This window comes from Oreochromis aureus, linkage group 16 (assembly GCF_013358895.1).
Source record: "Oreochromis aureus strain Israel breed Guangdong linkage group 16, ZZ_aureus, whole genome shotgun sequence".
Classification (NCBI taxonomy): Eukaryota; Metazoa; Chordata; class Actinopteri; order Cichliformes; family Cichlidae; genus Oreochromis; species Oreochromis aureus.
The window spans coordinates 1,726,798-1,745,144 of record NC_052957.1 but is presented as its reverse complement, the minus strand read 5'-3'; the positions used below and the strand labels follow the sequence as shown (position 1 = coordinate 1,745,144).

Here is an 18,347-nt window from a genome sequence, read left to right as displayed (position 1 = left end):
GCAGCTCAGATTCTTCTTATTTTATTTCTATCTTAGATTTATATTGTATTTCTTTTATTGTACTTAATGTAGTTCTTTATAATTGTTTCTGTTGTTTTTAAATGATCATTTATTATAGTTATCAGTTTTATACATGCATTTTTCTGTTTGGCACCAAAGGAAGAATTTCATTCTCATGTTTCTGTACATAGCAAAGTGAATAATGAAATAGAAGGACTACCCTCAGACTAACAGGCGGGTGAAACTTGAACAGGACAATGATCAGCAGGGTGACATTAAGCTTCTGGAACGCCAGGTCCCACCCAAAAAAACACCTAATTCAAATGAACTGTCACGAAGAGTGGCACAAACCCAGTTTAATGAGGGTGCATGTAGATGACATTCATGCTCACGCGTAAACGTCTGACAGCAGCTTCATATTCAAACATTATGTTGAGTTGTGTTGCAGGGCCTGTTTCATGACTACCATAATAGAAACCAGAGTTAAAGCAGTTTGATTCACAGTAGAGTTACAACATGAACATGTCGTCCTCTGTCTGCTAAAAGCAGCACTTCTAAAAGTGACACATCAGTTAAACAGGGGCAATTCTCAGCTTTTGATTATTCAATGTGAAGATGCATGTGTAAAATGATTCATGTGCTGTACCTCTAAAGCTCACAAAAACCATCACACTTAAAATAAATATCTCTATTAAAAAAAGAACAGCCACACGTCAAAAAGAAAAAGTTGTTCTGGTCACAGGTTACAGATGATCTGTTGTTTGTCCACAGGACCCAATCCATGCTCGAGAATGTCCTGTGACTTCATGTGTTTGCTCAACCCGACTGGTGCCAGGTGTACCTGTCCAGAGGGGAAGGTGCTGGTGAACGGCACCTGCAATGATGTCAACGTCTCAGGTATCCAACCGTTGACCATAATATTGACCGTGAATATATAACAATGAGCAGCTTTGCAAAGCGTCACTAAGATATATTTTCCATAACACACATGTGTTTAGTGAACATTGCTGGTGATAAAAACTCCTCCTGCATGCAGTCTGAGGTTCACACTTCTGTGCTTGTCGCTGTCTCACATTAGCTCCATAACACTGTTAAATATCATGTGACTGTGCACATGGCGCTGCAGTAAGTGATACAGACTTTGCCGCTGTGAAGGTGAACTGTGCCGCCCCCCCTGTGAGAATGGAGGCCGCTGCTTAGCCAATGAGAAAGGAGACTGGAGGTGCTACTGCTGGCCTGACTTTTCAGGGGAGCGTTGTGAGGTCAACCACTGCACAGACTACTGCCTAAACGGAGGCACCTGCATGGGCTCGCCACTGGGTACGTCTGTGCTTTCAAAACCTGATTACTGCATGATTCCTTTGGACATGTTTGACGTGTTTCTATGAGTCGCTGCACGAAGAATAATTCATATGAACATTTATGCTGCAGGATTCTTTACGTTCTTTGTTTACCAGTGACTAACATCCCGGTTTTGATTTAAACACACTGACCCCTGCTTGATGACACGCAGACACATTTGTCTTCATTTAAAATGATGCAGCTTCCTCTCATCAGTTCAGATTTGGCTGCATTACATAAGCCAGTTGAGCAGTTTTATCATTGATGCTGCTCTGAAAGGAGCCTCCAACCTTTCATGTGAAGGTCTCCATTGAGGAGCTCTCCTGAGATCAGCAGTGAAACTGAATCAGGACGTACAGACCTATTAAATAAGCTTTCCTGGATTTAAAAGCCTTTGTATGTCATTCTCACATCACAGTAGTTAAGTTGCTTTTTAAAAAAAAAAATACAGATAAAAAATGAAACATATTTATTGGCCTAATATAGAAAGGTGTGGCATGATTTATTATTGGCTTTATTCAAGTGGTTTCAATTCATTAAATATTTATCAATTACATGAATTTAATTACCTAACAGGAAATAAATGATGTTTTTACAAATACAGTATTTTTATTGTTTTCTTACAACTTAATGTGACTTAAGCAGATGGTAAAATAAGTGCTGCTCATTAAAACTCTTTAAAAGAGATGAAGTACGTGAATATTACATTGTTTTGGGTCTTTCATGGTTAATATTGATGATCGGGTCTTGGACCTGTTTATGCTGCTTACATACTGAAGTGATTTTCCTTTCTTAGTGGGCAGAGGAAAATGTGTGCTGTGTTTAACTGTGTGCTGTTTTACTGCATTGACCACACGTCTAATGCAAACCAAGCATCGCTCTAAATGACTGAGTGACAAAAGCGATGGATTATAGTCAAACAGGATCTCTCCTTTGGTGATAAAAAAGGAAACTCACAGTCAGTTTGGAGGCTGGATTTATTCCCAGTCTCATCCTTAAAAACAGAAGGTGTCATTGAATTTCCACCTTCACAGATTCGACTGGTTTACCTGGATTTTAACTGAACTTTTGGCAGCAGCACATTTTAAACAAACCTGTGTCTCTGTGACATGAAAGTAAAGAACTTTATACTGTGTCAAATAAAAAAAGGCAAGTAAATATATCATAAATGTTGTGGGTCATAGTTGTCTAAACACATTTGTGTAACTTGTGCATGACTTCTTGTCTCCTCAGCGCTCGCTGGTTGTGTATGATCCAGCACAGTTACTGTCCGCTACGTTTGTTACTTTATTATTTCCTCTCCCGTCAGGCTGGTGGCCTTCAGCCACGTCTTTCCTTTATGATTCTCGACTGCTCTGATTATCCAAAACTTCTCCCTGAAGCCAAACATCCAAAGTGTAAAGTGCCGTCTTTAAAGTGTTGTCAGCTCAACGATTCATGTTCCCGCCCATTAGCAGGAAAATAGGGAGATGGATGCAGTTAAAGGATGTAGTTTGGATTATTGCTACGACATGAAGATGACTCGAATCTGCAGTTCAGAAAGTGCGGCTCAGTTTGTCTGACTGAAACAATTTGCATATTTTTTCTCAAGCTGTTGATAGAAATTTACTGCATAGAATTGTAAACAATCTTTTCTGAGATTTGATATTCTGTGGCCTCATATTTCCATCTGTTCATGTGGCTGCACTCAAAAAACACAATCTGTAACCTGTTAGTTTACCAGAAAACATGTTATCGTCAGTAAACAGCTGGATGTTGTGTCATGGATTGTGCTGTCATGTCGGTGCTGATGCAGAGTAGGATTGATAACCTTTAACCTCCTTTCTGTCCCTTTGCCCTGTGGGTGCCCAGTCTTTGTGTTTCCTGTTTTACTTGGATAGTTGGGTTTCTCCTGTTTCTTGTTTGAGGTTATATTCCCTCTCTGTCTTATAGTCTTGAGTGCTTTCAGCTGTGCCGTGTTCCCCTTTGGTTTCTAACCACCAATTAATCCTCTGTATGAGTACAGATTTCAAGTCAAGTTATTGTCATTTCCACCATGTGCAGTGGTACAGCACACAGTGGAGCAGTGTTCCTCCAACACCATGGTGCTACATATGACATATAAGACAATCAACACAGGACTGCGTGAAGTGCAAGTGTGCAAAACCTGCATGAAACAAAAACATTGTTACACCAGACAGAGCAGAACGATACAGACACAACAGTGCAACACAAAAGTGCAGCAATGACAGTGGGCAGTGCAAAAGACTGAGCACTGTGCAAAAAGTAACTTGATGTATGAAGGTGTGTGTGTGTGTGTGTGTGTGTGTGTGTGTGTGTGTGTGTGTGTGTGTGATGGTTTGGGGGAAGAAACTGTTCCTCAGTCGGGCAGGGAGGGCCTGGATGCTCCGGTACTTCTTTCCAGAAGGCAGCAGAGTGTGTGTGAGTGGGTGTGTGGGGTCCTCCACCATGCTGGTGGCTTTGTGGATGGAGTGGGTGGGATAAGTGTCCGTGATGGAGGAAAGAGAGGCTCCAATGATCTTCTCAGCTGTTCTCAATATTCGTTGTCAGGTATTTGGATCCGATACGGTGCAGTTACCATACCAGACAGTGATGCAGCTGCTCAGGACGTTCTCGATAGTCCAACTGTAGAAGGTGGTGAGAGTGGATGGAGGGAGATGGACTTTTCTCAGCTTCCACAGGAAGTAGAGACGCTGCTGGGCCTTCTTAGTTATGGATCTGGTGTTGAGGGACCAGGAGAGGTTCTGGTGAACACCAGGAATTTGGTGCTCTTAACGACCTCCACAGAGGATCCATCCATGTTAAGGGTTAGGGTTAGTGGACAGTGATCTCTCCGTGCTCTTGTGAATCCGACAATCATCTTTTGTTTTGTCCACATTCAGAGACAGGTTGTTGACTCTGCACCAGCCCGTTAGCTGCTGCAGCGTCTCTCTGAATGCTGACTCGTCGTTCTTGCTGATGAGACCCACCACAGTCGTGTCATCGGTGAACTTGATGATGTGTTTGAGGGGTGCAAAGGCTGAGCATAAAGTCAGCTTCTGTGCCACAAACACGGCTGTAATTTTGACGTGGCTCGACCAACATGGTCACAACTTTACAGCATATTTAGAGTGCAACACAGATCTGTGCTGGGAGGCAGTTTATAGATGCAGCTCGTTACTCACGCCACAAATGATGTAAAGTTACTAATGTTATGATGTTTTCTTTAGGTGAAGAAAAAACTATATGAATGTTTTTGCTCTTAATTCTCAGAAGGAAGCTGCTGAGTCTTTTTTTATACTCGTTTAGAAGCTGGAACAAAAACACAAGAATACCTGTTCAATCAATACAGTTAATTACACTTTGATCTGCTGACAACACAAAGTGTTTTCACGTCTTCTTTATTAGGCTGTGGGACAGTAACTTTTAATCTTTAAATCGAGCCCGTTTAGGGCTTCACAGCTATAATCTGTAGCCATAAACTGAGAAATAAACAGCAGGCTGCACATAATCTTAAAATAATTAACTCTGTCAGGTCGTCTGTTTTGCTCCTTGTTTCCTTTGTGACTTCCTGTGTTTCTGGTATCTGTGCTTCAACTTTTTTGTAGCCTTTGGCATTTATTTTGTGCTTTTGTTGTTTCCTGGTTGTGGGGTTGTTGTTGTTTTGGATCTGTTAAGCATTAGTTAGTTTATCTGTATGTTTGTTATCAGCTTGTGAATAAATAGAGTTTCCTTATTGTTTTTACTAATGTACCAGGAATTCCTCCAGTGTTCGTCCACTGTTTGAAAGCACTGAGCTGAGAAGTTGTTGTGGGTGCAGCTACTTAGAAAACGTGACAGTAAGGATGCTCTTCATTTCTGATTGTCACCCTATCAGGAGAATTCACAGGTGTCTGCAGCCCACTGAGAAGCAGGTGAACCGTTAAACTCATGCAGATACACTTGCCTCTGTTCGCCTTGCTCTGCACAAATTAGCATCAGGCTGCATCTTTGGCACACAAAAAATCGATGCGTATATATTTGGTGTGAAGACTCGATCAGGCTGGTGTTGCTATGAGAACAATCAGTGACAACTAATTTGACTTTTGGGACACAACAAAATGTCATAAATTATGATTTGCTGGCATTGTTATGAAACAACAATAAGAAGAAAATCACCCTCTCAATGTAGACATCAGTGAAGATATCATCAGCTGTTTTTGTTTTCCCAATGAAATCATCTGTACCTGGGTGAGTGATTAGGAGAAGCAGACAACAACGCCAAAATTAGAAACCACAGCATCAAAGCGCTGCTGCAGGTTTGCAGCACATTAAGATTTTATGCAGATTTCATGCAAGATGCAGTATTTTTTTTCAATAATTTTCCTTTGTTTGTATTATTTTTTATTATTGTTACACTTGTAACAATAATAAAAAATATCCCATAAATATTCAACTATGAATTTATTTCATTTTGTAAAAGGTCTTAAATTACCCAGAATTCACAGTATTGTAGTCAGGCTTGAGATGGTCATTGTCTAAAATGCTTGGTGCAGCAGATACATGTGGACATCTATTCAGTTCAGTTTTATTTATGTAGCGCTGAATCGCAACAGCCGTCACCTCAAGATGCTACAATAAAACAGAGAAAACACCAACAATCAAACGACTCCATATGAACAAGTACTTGAATCAGTGGGAAGGAAAAACTCCTTTTTAACAGGAAAATACCTCTATCAGTCTCCTGAATCCAAACTGGAAGCTGGTTCCACAGAAGAGGGGCCTGAAAACTGAAGGCTCTGCCTCCCATTCTACTTTTAAATACTCTAGGAACAACAAGTAGGCCTGCAGTGTGAGAGCGAAGTGCTCTAATGGGGTGATATGGTACTACAAGCAGTAGCGGTTTTAGATACGGGCGACACGGGCAGTTGCCCGGGGCGGCATCGTGGTGGGGGGCGGCATCACGGGCATCGGCAAAAAAAAAAAAAAAAATTGCTCGTACTCATGCTGCCCCGACATCAGCCAGCGCATATTGGGAATGTCATAGGCACCGATCGGTTTTCTATCGCCCATTTGCTGGGAGTAAGGGCGCCCTCCATTTGCGAGGTGCGCCTGCTGCTTGCCCAGGGCGCCAAACAGGCTAGGACTGCCACTGACTACAAGGTCATTAAGATAAGATGGGGCCTGATTATTTAAAACCTTGTATGTGAGGAGCAGGATTTTGAATTCAATTCTGGATTTAACAGGAAGCCAATGAAGGGAAGCCAAAACAGGAGAAATCTGCTCTCTCTTTCTAGTCCCTGTCAGGACTCTTGCTGCAGCATTTTGGATCAGCTGAAGGCTTTTCAGGGAGTTTTTAGGACATCCTGATAATAATGAATTACAGTAGTCCAGCCTGGAAGTAATAAATGCATGAACTAGTTTTTCAGCATCACTCTGAGACAGGATATTTCTAATTTTAGAGATGTTGCGCAAATGGAAGAAAGCAGTCTTACATATTTGTTTAATATGTGCGTTGAAGGACATGTCCTGGTCAAAAATGACTCCAAGGTTCCTCACAGCATTACTGGAGGCCAAGGTAATGCCATCCAGAGTAAGAATCTGGTTAGATACCATATTTCTAAGATTTTCAGGGCCGAGTACAATAACCTCAGTTTTATCTGAATTAAGAAGCAGAAAGTTAGCGGCCATCCAGGTCTTTATGTCTTTAAGACATTCCTGCAGTTTAACTAATTGGTGTGTGTTACCTGGCTTCATGGATAGATAGAGCTGCGTGTCATCTGCATAGCAGTGACACCATTGCAAAAGGTGGACCAGGACGTTTGAGCTCATTTCAGTGTTTACACTACCACGTTCCTATGGTAACAAGTTTACATGCATTCGTAACATTTTAGTGATGCCTTTCATACAAGTTTTTCCTTGTATTACTAAATAACAGCAGTGAAACAGTTTGACTTATGCTTCTCATAATGAGATAATATTCAATATTTAAGAAACTTAAGTAAGAAGTCTATAAAAGTTACATTGCAGCTTGCTGACCCATCCAAGAACAGTTGGCATCAGTATTTGTGAAAACCTGAACTAATGTTCACTTTAGTTTTACAGAAATGAAGAGAAGAGCTGAGCGCAGTAGGCAGTTCATAGCTGTGACGTTTTGCCCATCAGTTATTGAGTTATCAGATCCAAATGGAAGGAGTTTGATTTCCTTTGGACGTTTCAAAGTCAGATTATTCCAGGCACAGAATTGTAGAGTGTGAAATTACCAAGTGGTGTAGTGTGACCTACATGGCGAGACCTGTATCCATGGCAACTTGGTTGTGTGCTGTGTAAGTAGTGTTCAATTGTTACCTTTTCTGAACACCTCTTGAACTTGTTTCCTGCTCTCGCCTGTCCGTTATAAAAACGGCAAGCATGATTGGAAGGTTACTGTTTCAGATTACCCGCACAAGGAGGCAATTTTCACCACTCAGACGTCTCTAATTGTAAAAATAATCTGAACGTGCAGTTCATGTGTGTCTGTACAGTCTGTGTGAAGATCGTTTTCACTCTGTGCTTTTTCTTTTACACGTGTGTGAGCTCTAGGATTGTAACACAGTTTCACACCAAGGTATTTATACAATCTTTATAACTGTGGCTGCTGGTCTGGGGTCAGCAGTCACTCAGACTCCATCACTCTGGGTTCTTACCTAGCTTAGCATTAGCATGCTGTCTGTGCAGGTGCTTGCAAAGAGCCAAAGCGTTGTGTTAGCAGCATGATGCGGTTGTTTCGGTCCTGGATGCAGTTTGCACTTCACCATCGTGTTCTCACCTTTCTGTGCAATAAAAATAAAAGTAATGTTTATATCCACACTGTAGACTCCACCACTGTTTCCTGCTCCGACTCACCAACTGAGATCGATAAGGAGAATCAATAGGCAAGCAGGCTAACAATTCCAAGGAATTGAACTACTGGGAACCATTTCACTAGAAAAAACGCTTCTCGATGGCCATTCCTACATGCATGGAAATACAGCATATGAGGCTGTATTTTATAGAGTTTGTACGATTTTAACAAGCTTGAAAGTCAATATTTGTTATCACAATTTTTCTGGTATTTTCTGATATATCTGTTTTGGGGCTTTTTAGACTTTATTGCATTGGGACAGTAGATATAAGACGGATGTAAGACCAACAGAAGTGACACAGAAAATGGCTCGAGGCCTTAACAGCATACAGGTTGTCTCCACCCAGTGAGCGAAACCAGCAGCCTGCTTTCTCGTAATGTCTGTGAGTTTTCTGCAGGAATCGTTCTCCAGGCTTCTTTCACTCCATCCAAATCTAGATCCTTGAATTCATCATATGACCTGTTGCTGTTAGTATTCAGTCCACTTCTTACTTCTATTGCCATACCTCAGATTTTTCTGCCTGTTTCCCTTCATTATGAATTGCTTCTTGACAGCAGCATCAGTAAAACAAATTATATGTTTTACTGATGCTGCTGGTAACAAAGTGCTATGTTGTCCGGCTCACACCGTAACCCTGTATTGCCCTTTGTATCATATTTGCTACATGAGTTTCTGAGACCTCTGTCTCATCAACATGATCAATACTTGCCATAATTTCAAAATGTTATGGACAAAACTCTTTTTGGTCTAAAATTAACGTTGTTGTTAACAAAAAGTTGCCAAAAACACCCAATAAATTAAATGCGAAACAAAAAATATATCATACACAACATGATATGTGTGGATTTTGTTATAAGGGTTAATAAACATATCAGTTCCAAAAAATCAGAGTTTTCTGGCTATTTTGTGATGTTGGGTCTTACAGGGTGAAGTTATTTATTTCCTTTATCTTCATCAGCAAATAAACCAAAGAAACCTTTGAAAATCATCAGCTACAGCGATGTGACTGAAAATGAGTGAAATTATTGCTCAAGATGACTTTGTTTGTGTTTTCTGTGTTTTATTGTAGCACCTTGACTTCTATATCAAGAATAATAATAATAATTTCTTTCTCTATAAAGAAATTAGGTGAGGCTCAAGACTTTTGCACAGTCCTGTATATATCCATATAAATATGAAGTGCATCTGTATAGGTCTGTTTCCAGGTGTGTTTACAGCTACGAGGCAGTGGTGCGTGGCTGCATCATGTTTGTGCACAGCAGTTTGGGCTCTGTGGAACAAACTAAAGTAGTTCTGTGATGGATTAATTCATCAGTTCGTTGCTGATTTCCCGTGCTCTAATAACCTTTTATTCTCATATTTCTTTTCAGGAAAGCCCACGTGCCGCTGCCCTGTCGGATTCTCAGGGCCTTTTTGTGAGAAAAGGATTTGTGACAATTACTGTTTAAACGGGGGAACGTGCGACGTGACTCAGGGGAACCAGCCGGTGTGCCGCTGTATGGCCGAGTATACCGGGGACCGCTGTCTTTATCGTGAGTCCTGTTGGCAGCAAACAAACACAAAGAGTCATTGATGTTCCCCGGCTGCCTGTGACTGGCAGTAGCACCTAATCAAAAGAAAATCATCAGTTTGAATTCAGTTATGTCACAAAATCCACAGAACAAAGCGTTTGAGAGTTCCCACTCTGAGCGAGAGACAAAAGCAATCCCCTCAAAGTCTCTTCTTTCCAAAAACACCACATTTGCTTTAATTTGCAGATAAACAAAAATCAAAATTCTACCATCAAACAACCTTTGGGTGTTTCTGCACCGGGGTGATAATGTATTTTCTTTTGCTGCGCTTTGACATAATGGGTTGCGGGGAAACAATTTCATCTGCACATCATTAGTTTTTCCCACTGTTGCTTGCCCAAAGGGTGATATGTTTTCATCTGTGGCTAAGATATCATTTGATGTGGATAATTAAGTCCCATTAAAGCCATGTACTGTTCTAATCAGCTTAGACTATGTTTCTACATTATCCTCTCTCTCTGTTTATCTCTGCAAACCTAAAACAGACATTTGTCATCACTACTGCGTGAACTCCAAGGCCTGCACTTTATCCAGCAGCGGCTACGTGGAATGCGTGTGTCCCGCCAGGTTTGAGGGGAACAAGTGCGAGGTGGACAAGTGTCTCCGATGCCACGGAGCTCCTTGCCTCATTAACGAGGAGACGGGAGAAGTGGTTTGCAAGTCAGTGCTCCGTATTTACTCGCTACTCTTGTCCATCATCCCTTTCGCTGTGAGGCTTCATAGTTGATTTTTATTCATGGAAAAAAACAAGTTAAACAGTATATTGTTCATTCAGGGCTCAGTTGCTTCACCCACAGGCTGCCGGCGGGAAGAATTGATTTAATTAAATCAATAATTTAAGGCCACGTAGCCTGTAGCGTTTTAGGTTTGGTCATGTCAGTGAATTTGAAGCGAGCTGAACTCTCTGCTTCCTGTAAGTATAGTTTTCTGGTTGTAACTAGAATCCATTATTTCTTCACCCTCTAGCTGCACAAATGGCAGAATAGCACCAAGCTGTCAGCTGTGTGACGGATATTGCTACAATGGAGGTACCTGCCACCTGGACCCTGACACCAACCTGCCTTTCTGTCAGTAAGTCACTGCCTAATGGGTGAAAGTAAGGAAAAACTCAATGTTCTGCACTGTTATTCACACTCACATCACTGTTTCGATTCAGACGCCGGCTCTGTGCCCTAGAAAGCCCGGCTTTAAAAACTGAAAGTCGTCGCGGGTACCATTCCCCTGCTTCGAGAACAGCGCGAGATAGATGTCTCCCTTTGGAAAGAAATCCTTAAGTTGAAGGTTTGATGTCACTATGTGGAGGCCGTGAAACAGCAGGGGGCCGAGTGCCGGTACAGCATCCTGTGCTGTGTGACACCTCGCTGTGGCTTAAGGTTTTAGGAAGATAAAAATGGTTTCAGACTCCTTCAAAGCCAGCTATTCTCAACATATCACACTTTTCCTCCTTGCAGCTGAGAGCTGATGTCAGGCCTCTGTGGCTCTCTTCAGTCAGAGGGTTTAGAAGTTTCTCGGTAGTTCAGCGTGTCACGAAGCTCGAAAGATTGCACGAGACTAAAGCTTGAGTGGCACACGTGAAGAAATCACAGCGAAAGGCTACTCAGAGGGCTCCCTGTAAATGAATACCTCCTCCGCTATAATCACACGCAGTGCTGTGTTAAAAATCTGTCCAAGGAGGAAATTGGAAATCCATTTCAAAGGCCAACTCTCAATTTTTTTAAATGCCCATTGTCCACTGTAGTTAAATTGAAATTTGCAGGCGCCGCTCACAGATTCCAGGGGAATCAATTTCTATGCAAATGATTCCATCTTATTCGATGAGGTTAACAGATCCTGATAATGTGGTTTATTATTTGCTGCAAGATGAGAGATTATGTGAGATGATGGATATGTCGGCGTCAAGAAATCATAATGTTTGACCTTAATACTCTGAGTAAATGTATATTTCATCAAGCCTACCTAAAGAAGAAAGCTCAGCGGGCGGCGCTGCTACGGCTGGAATAATTCTTGCTTTAAAAACCTCAAATACACCAAGAGAATACCTCAACATTTCACTGTTGTCTAACAAAGTTCAAACATTCCTGTTAAGCAGCTATATACTGTATGACTTTATGTTGTTGCTCTTTTCCTTTTCTGCACAAAAGCAAAGTTATTTTAGCATCTACAGTTAGAAATATCCAGTCAGCTGTGCAGTGGGGAAAGAATTATTTGATCCCTAAATTTGTACGTTTTTATCAAACATAAAAGGTATAAAATAATTTGCATGTCAGTGATGGAAATAAATAACTGATCCCCGAGCAAAACATGAGTTGGTCCTTCCTGCATGACATGAGTCATTTTCATGCTGGAAACTCGTCCATGGCCGAGGTTCTTGTCCGAGATGTTACGGTACGTGGCCCTCTCCATTGGCCCCCTCAGGGAGGCAAAGCCATCCTGTACACTATCAGAAAAACATCCCCAAACACAGTGGGCTGAGCTGTTGCCAGTTTTGGTTTCATCTGACCACAGCACTTTCTCCTGAGCCTTCTCTGAATCATTTAGAAGTTCACAAACTTAAGTCGGGCCTGTCGGTGTGCCGTGGAGCTTTGGGCTGATCCAGAGCCTTTGTGATCATCCTCATCCCATGATGGAAGCTCTCACATGGCGCTCCAGACTGAGGATGATATTTATTTTTCTTCCTCTTCCAAATAATTGCAGCAGCCGTTGTCACCTTCTCACCAAGCTTCTTGCTGATGGTATCCTATTCCAGCCTTGTGCAGGTCTACAGTCTTTAGACCAGGCACTGGCGACCTTCGACACTCTTCGGTCTCACACGTGGTGGTGCAGAGGTTGGACTGGAACACAGGAGTTGAAATCAGGAATATCTGGGATTGATTGATTGATTGATTATGACATACGTATGGATCAGATACGTATTTCACTCAGTGACATGCAAATTCATTTTGAGCTTTTATATAATTTGCTTTTTTGTGTTTCTGGTTAATTTTCAGTCTAAGAGATTGTTGATGTTGTTGTCAGTGACAAACTCACAAATTCAACAGAGAATCAAATCATTATTTCCCCCGTAAGCTGTCATTTCTATTGTTTAATAAAACTAAATGTATTTATGTGGATACAAACAACCATCATGTTGGGGCCCAAAGTTCTTGTTTAACAGTTTCAGTAATGTGCAGCAGGCCCCGCAGGTGTCCGCCTCTCGTGCTGAGCAGGGACGTTTGTTCATCTGTTTTGCTAATTTGCAGACGTCGCACTGTCTTGTTGCATCTTCTGACTTAAGCTGCTAACAGGGTTTAGCGTTCTGTCGCCACTCATGAGGCAGCCGACAGTTGAACAGTTCTTGGGCCCTTTTGTCACTCCAAACACATGTTTTGCAGCTGCACGTCAGGGTTCAAGAACCAACGTTGTGATGAGCTGGCCAACCCCTGCGATTACTTCTGTCAGAATGAGGGGATGTGCACATTAACAGCTCTTAACAAACCACGCTGCAAGTAGGTCCCTCTCACCTCTCCAGCTGTATTCAGCGCCCACTCACCTCCTTTTGTACACAACCCACCCCCACTCCATTCGGCTTCATTTCAGCCTCAGTCCAGCATATAGGCCTCTCTGTGATGGTGCCTCCTTGTAGCAGCTTGTCATGTAATAAGTGCTGGATATAGTAATGACTCATCGTGAATGGAAAATAATGCTACCCTGGTGGACTGACACAGAATACTATAATATTGTTTTATTAGAATATGTGGACTTATATTTATTTCTGTATGGAAGAAAATTCTATTACCACAACATGACTATAATTATGACTATTATTAGCACTAACACGTGTTGAACATGTTCGCTGCAGTAAGAAAGAGCAAAAATATGTGACAGCCTTTTTGGGTCGAACACTAACTGCAGCACTGGTCAGGTGGCTTGTTTCTGTTCTAAGGTTCAAAACCAGAATTTTGTAGAAATTCTGCCGAGTTTCTTCTAAGTAGTTACATGTGACAGTATTTCATTTTAACCTTTGGTATTTAAACGGCTTTAAAACAGGAAATAGTTTTTATTTGAAGCATGTTGCTATGCTCACTTTGTTACTTTAGGACACAGCTAGCTGTAGCTCTCTTTCTGGTGGGCCAAGCTAAGCGGTAACAGTACAGGATGCTATATACTGCTGCTTAAAGGCAAACATGATTCCTATTTCTATTATAAATGACAGAGATAGTAGCAGCACCAGCAGTCTTTCATGGTAGATAAAGGTGGTGCTAATGTATATTAGCACCACTACGTTGTAGTTGGGGCACTTATTACATCACCGGCTGCTGCATAACGTTTGTTGCCTCTTACTGCCACCCATCTCATGCAGGCGTCACCTTGCACACATGAACCACGGGAAGATTACAACATAACACTGTGTGTGTGATGTGGGCATCAGTGCATTTGCAGCCTGCGCATGATGGCTAGCTAAATACGTCCTGACCGGTCACTGCACATAATTTACTAGGCTGAACATGTCATCTTTAATCGGTGTTCATATTTAAGGCCTTAAACTTTTACAGCTTAGCCGGGTTTCTTCGTTGAAGGGACTCAGTTCCATCCTGGTTTTTGCTTCTCAAAGGCGGGAAAATAAAGACCCAGGTTACGCCCGATGTGCTAATAAAGTTCTTGTCATTGTGACATTTGGTATCTTTGAAAGCCTGATGTTCTGATTCTGCAAGTGCATGTTATTTAGGATAGTTTCATCCTATCATCACCCTGCCGCCCCCACCAGATCACTCATGCTTTACATGCTTTAGCGTCAGCTAAATTAGATGTCACCTCCTCTAACAAGGGTCATGCATCACGCCCATCGGATCCCATTGGAACACAAATGAGATGACGACTTGTTGTCATCCTTTGCTCTTTCCTGTTTTTTGTTAATACACTGAATATTCAACACGTCAGTTCACATTAAGCTCTTTACGGACACAACATGTATGTGCTTAGTGCTCTCTCTCCAGGTGGTGTTTTGTTTGTGTTGAATCTAAGCCGTGTGCCGTATATGTAAGCCAGTCACATCATATCGTAGATCATTTCGCAAAGTTGTTTTCTCAGCAGCCTCTCTGCAGCCAAAGTATGCTAATGATAGTTTATTTATATTCTCTTTTGACCTCCTTCAGATGTTCAGCCAATTGGGCAGGAACACAGTGTGAGAGACCCGCCCCTAAAAGCAGCAGATCAGACAACACGAGCGGAGGTGAGGACTGGGAATGTCAACAAGCCTTAAAATGTCCTGTTTGAATACCTGCGTGTTACTGGTTCACTGACCTTATTGCATTTCAGTGAAATAATAACTTGTACATCTGAGCATCGTCACTGCATTTGGTCCCGATTGGTGTCGACCTACTGAACTCTTACCAACCTCTCCGGTTTGTATCATTTGAGCACAAAGGGCTCTGCTCAGCGGGGTTTCCTTGTTTGAATTAGAGGGACTGCAGTCACCAGCCCGTCAGGGTTCAGTAATATGACTCCTCTGTCTTCAACTTAAATGTAAGATTTGCAGAAAAAATATATATTCTGAAGTCGTGCATGTCAGTGTAAAATCTCTCACATTTCTAAATGTGAATGTGCAGCCTGCCTGTGCTGGACTATGTAAATGGAGTGAAATGTGCAAACAGCGAAGCCCTGTGAAGTGAAAACACTGTTATTTAAAGTGGCTCTGTTCACGCCGCGGTCACTGCGTGAATTCATCTGAGCCCCTTTGATGGTCGCTCATCACGTCACACTGCCTCTCCTCTCTCTGTTCCCCAGGGAGCATCGCTATCATTGTGCCTCTGGTCCTGCTGGTCATCTTGATTGTGATGGTGGTAGCAGGTGTTTATATCTGCCGACGGAGGCAAAGGTACGTCAATAAAGAAATACAAATATTTAAGAAAAAGAAGCTTCTAAGCAGTAACAGGTGAGAGCTCCAGCATCGCAGAGCTTTGAAGATGAATGGATGCCTTTGCTTTATGAGTGAAACGTTTGCTTTCAGCAGGAGATCTGAACTCTGAGCCTGTGATATAATCCATCGTTTATGGCTATCTAACAGTTAAATGCTCCAAGTATGTCCAGTAGCATCGTGTAGCAGCACACTCACGGCATGTTGTGTGTCGTGTTAATGATGACGTGCTCTGCACGGCTCAGGGGCAAACGTGTGCAGAGGCAGCCCATGACCAACGGAGGGATAAACGTGGAAATTGGGAACCCGTCATACAACATGTATGAAGTGGACCACGACAACCATGCTGATGCAGGCAGCCTGCTGCGCCCAAACTTCACACTTGACCCTCATAAGGTGGGTGTGTGTGTGTGTGTGTGTGTGTGTGTGTGTGTCACGTGTGCTCATTGAACAACACATCATTCCTGTTTTAATAGGATGGAATTCAGTGTTTGACTTGATCGAGCTGAAACCAGATTGTTTTAAGTGAAACTTGTCTGGAGTGAAAGTTAATGAGGAACTTTGGGGCTTAACACATGCAGCCGAATCTGTTCGTATGTTCTCAGATACAAATGTCAATGTAATTACATTTAGCTACATACTCATTTAAAGTGAGTGGATTAATTTTCAGTTTTCATCTCATATTTGATTCAATGTAACTTTTATTGGGCAGCTGCAGGACTCTGCTGCACTAAATACTGAAAGCTTAATAATTGCTCTCTAAACTATTTTTTTTGGCACATATAAAACTTATTGCACGTGTGTTCCAACTAAAAGTTTATACAACCTTAACAAATTTGTACCATTTGATCTCCTATAAGTTAAATTTACAGTACAGCAGATGCTGGCTCCTTTTTATCAGGATATGTAGAGGATAAATCTTAATGGTCATCACTATATTAGTTTTATATACAGTTACATAGATTGTCTATGAAACACATGTGGCCCAGCTGTAAGAAGGTCGAGCAGGAGTCTTCTAATATGAAACTCGTCTTACTGTCTGGCCTCCTACTCAGAGACTCTGTCATTATAGCGCTCTTCATCAAGAGCTTCAAGGTCCTTTGAGCTCTACCTTGATGTCTGCAGTGAGAACACTCAGCCAGTTTTTTATAGCCAGCTGAAAACTAGGAGTTATTAGTGTGTCGTAAAGCATTGTGCACTTTTCATGGGAGGCTGAAGTGCAAAGCGCAAGAACAGGCAGACAGAGGCAGACGGCGTAACAAACTAATGATTGTTTCTTGGCTATTTTATTGTAAAATATTTGCATAATGTTGTTTTAATTTGCCATATGTGTATATCTCTTACTACCACATCCTTGTTAATACTGCAGTGTTTTAAAAGCGATGAGAAAATCTGCTCAAGTTTAGACCTTGATTGATGCCAGTCCTTATCACACTTGCTGATTATTAGCCTTGATGCTGCAGCACCACTATGTCGTCTTTAATTGAAGGGTAGAGCAAGGACAACAGTTCAAATGTGTCTTTCAGATTGGAAAATAATTCAGTGCTGTGTTCTCTGCATCTGGCCCGGCAGCTGCTGGGATGGGATATTTAGAATTGAGATGCATCCGGTGGAATTACATCAGGCTTTGCAGAGATTTTACAAAAGCTGGCTTGGGTGCAAAAATATACAGATGCCATGAACCTGGAGGACGTGTGTCTGTCTGGTGATTTATTCTGTTTAGAGCTCTCCACCCCACACGAACTCCCAGCATATCAAATGAATCATAACACCTTCACTGATGCAGTTATGTAGCTCGCCTGCTGCAAGTTCAAGCCTAATGCTATTGCTTCTTAAGCTGCCAACTTTGACATCTGCTATTGTGAGTCCAGTCTGCCTGGTTCTTTCTGTGTTTTTTAACCGAGACATGCTGGTGTGAATCTAAACCAGCCTCTATACGTCCGGCTCAGTGCAGTTTTGAAACCCATATTTGGACTGTGAGAGTTCTTCTTTATTTATATGGCATGCTGCTTGTTTTGTTGCAGGGCTGGTGTGTAAAATCCAGCGACCCTCACACCTTGGGCATGAATTCTGTGCCCAAGGAGGTCATCCCTGGACAGGTGAGTGTTACACACTTTATTTTTTACTCTGAAGAAGAAGAAAAAAAATCAATTTGTATATAAATTCACTGTGAGGAAGCTTTGTGTGTTTTGTGTAGCTACATTTTAGCTACATTCTGCTATTTTTAACTACTGTGTAAAACGAAAATCATGCTAATGTTGACATCTGATATATACTTGCTCCCTTTATCATTTTGTGACAGTTTGGGAATATGAATATGCACATGCTTGTAATGTTTTACAGTCTCACTCTTGTTTGCTAACTCAGTCCAAAAACCACCAAACTTTCCTTAAAGTTCCAATAATCAACTTTTTATTAAAAATGTTTCCCAAATCCACAACAATTGGCACCAAGTCCAGTTCTGTTGTTCATTTTGCTAATATTTGTGGGACTGTGAAAAGTTTGCAAACCTTATTGGTTTTGCTGAGATGCAGCCGCCATCTGTTTCCAGCAAACCTCCTCTGATGGAGCATCGTTTAAACAATCTGCTAGCTGCTAACAGAGTGCAGATCCATCTAAATGGATTCAAATTGGATCAAAACTCAGCCATCAAGACAGAGGAAATTGTACATGAATTTAAATGAGCCCAGGTTTCATTAA

The 18,347-nt window shown here is 41.7% G+C and overlaps 1 protein-coding gene across 1 annotated transcript in view; it reads left to right on the top strand.

Moving 5' to 3' along the window:
• lrp1bb (low density lipoprotein receptor-related protein 1Bb) overlaps positions 1-18,347 on the top strand; it is a 270,456-nt gene that overhangs the window by 250,769 nt on the left and 1,340 nt on the right. Inside the window, exons 82-90 of the mRNA XM_039600082.1 lie at positions 772-897; positions 1,156-1,320; positions 9,554-9,715; positions 10,240-10,414; positions 10,721-10,825; positions 14,887-14,963; positions 15,518-15,608; positions 15,893-16,043; positions 17,672-17,746. Of these exons, the coding sequence (XP_039456016.1) occupies positions 772-897; positions 1,156-1,320; positions 9,554-9,715; positions 10,240-10,414; positions 10,721-10,825; positions 14,887-14,963; positions 15,518-15,608; positions 15,893-16,043; positions 17,672-17,746 (1,127 nt within the window). The remainder of the gene's footprint in view (positions 1-771; positions 898-1,155; positions 1,321-9,553; positions 9,716-10,239; positions 10,415-10,720; positions 10,826-14,886; positions 14,964-15,517; positions 15,609-15,892; positions 16,044-17,671; positions 17,747-18,347) is intronic.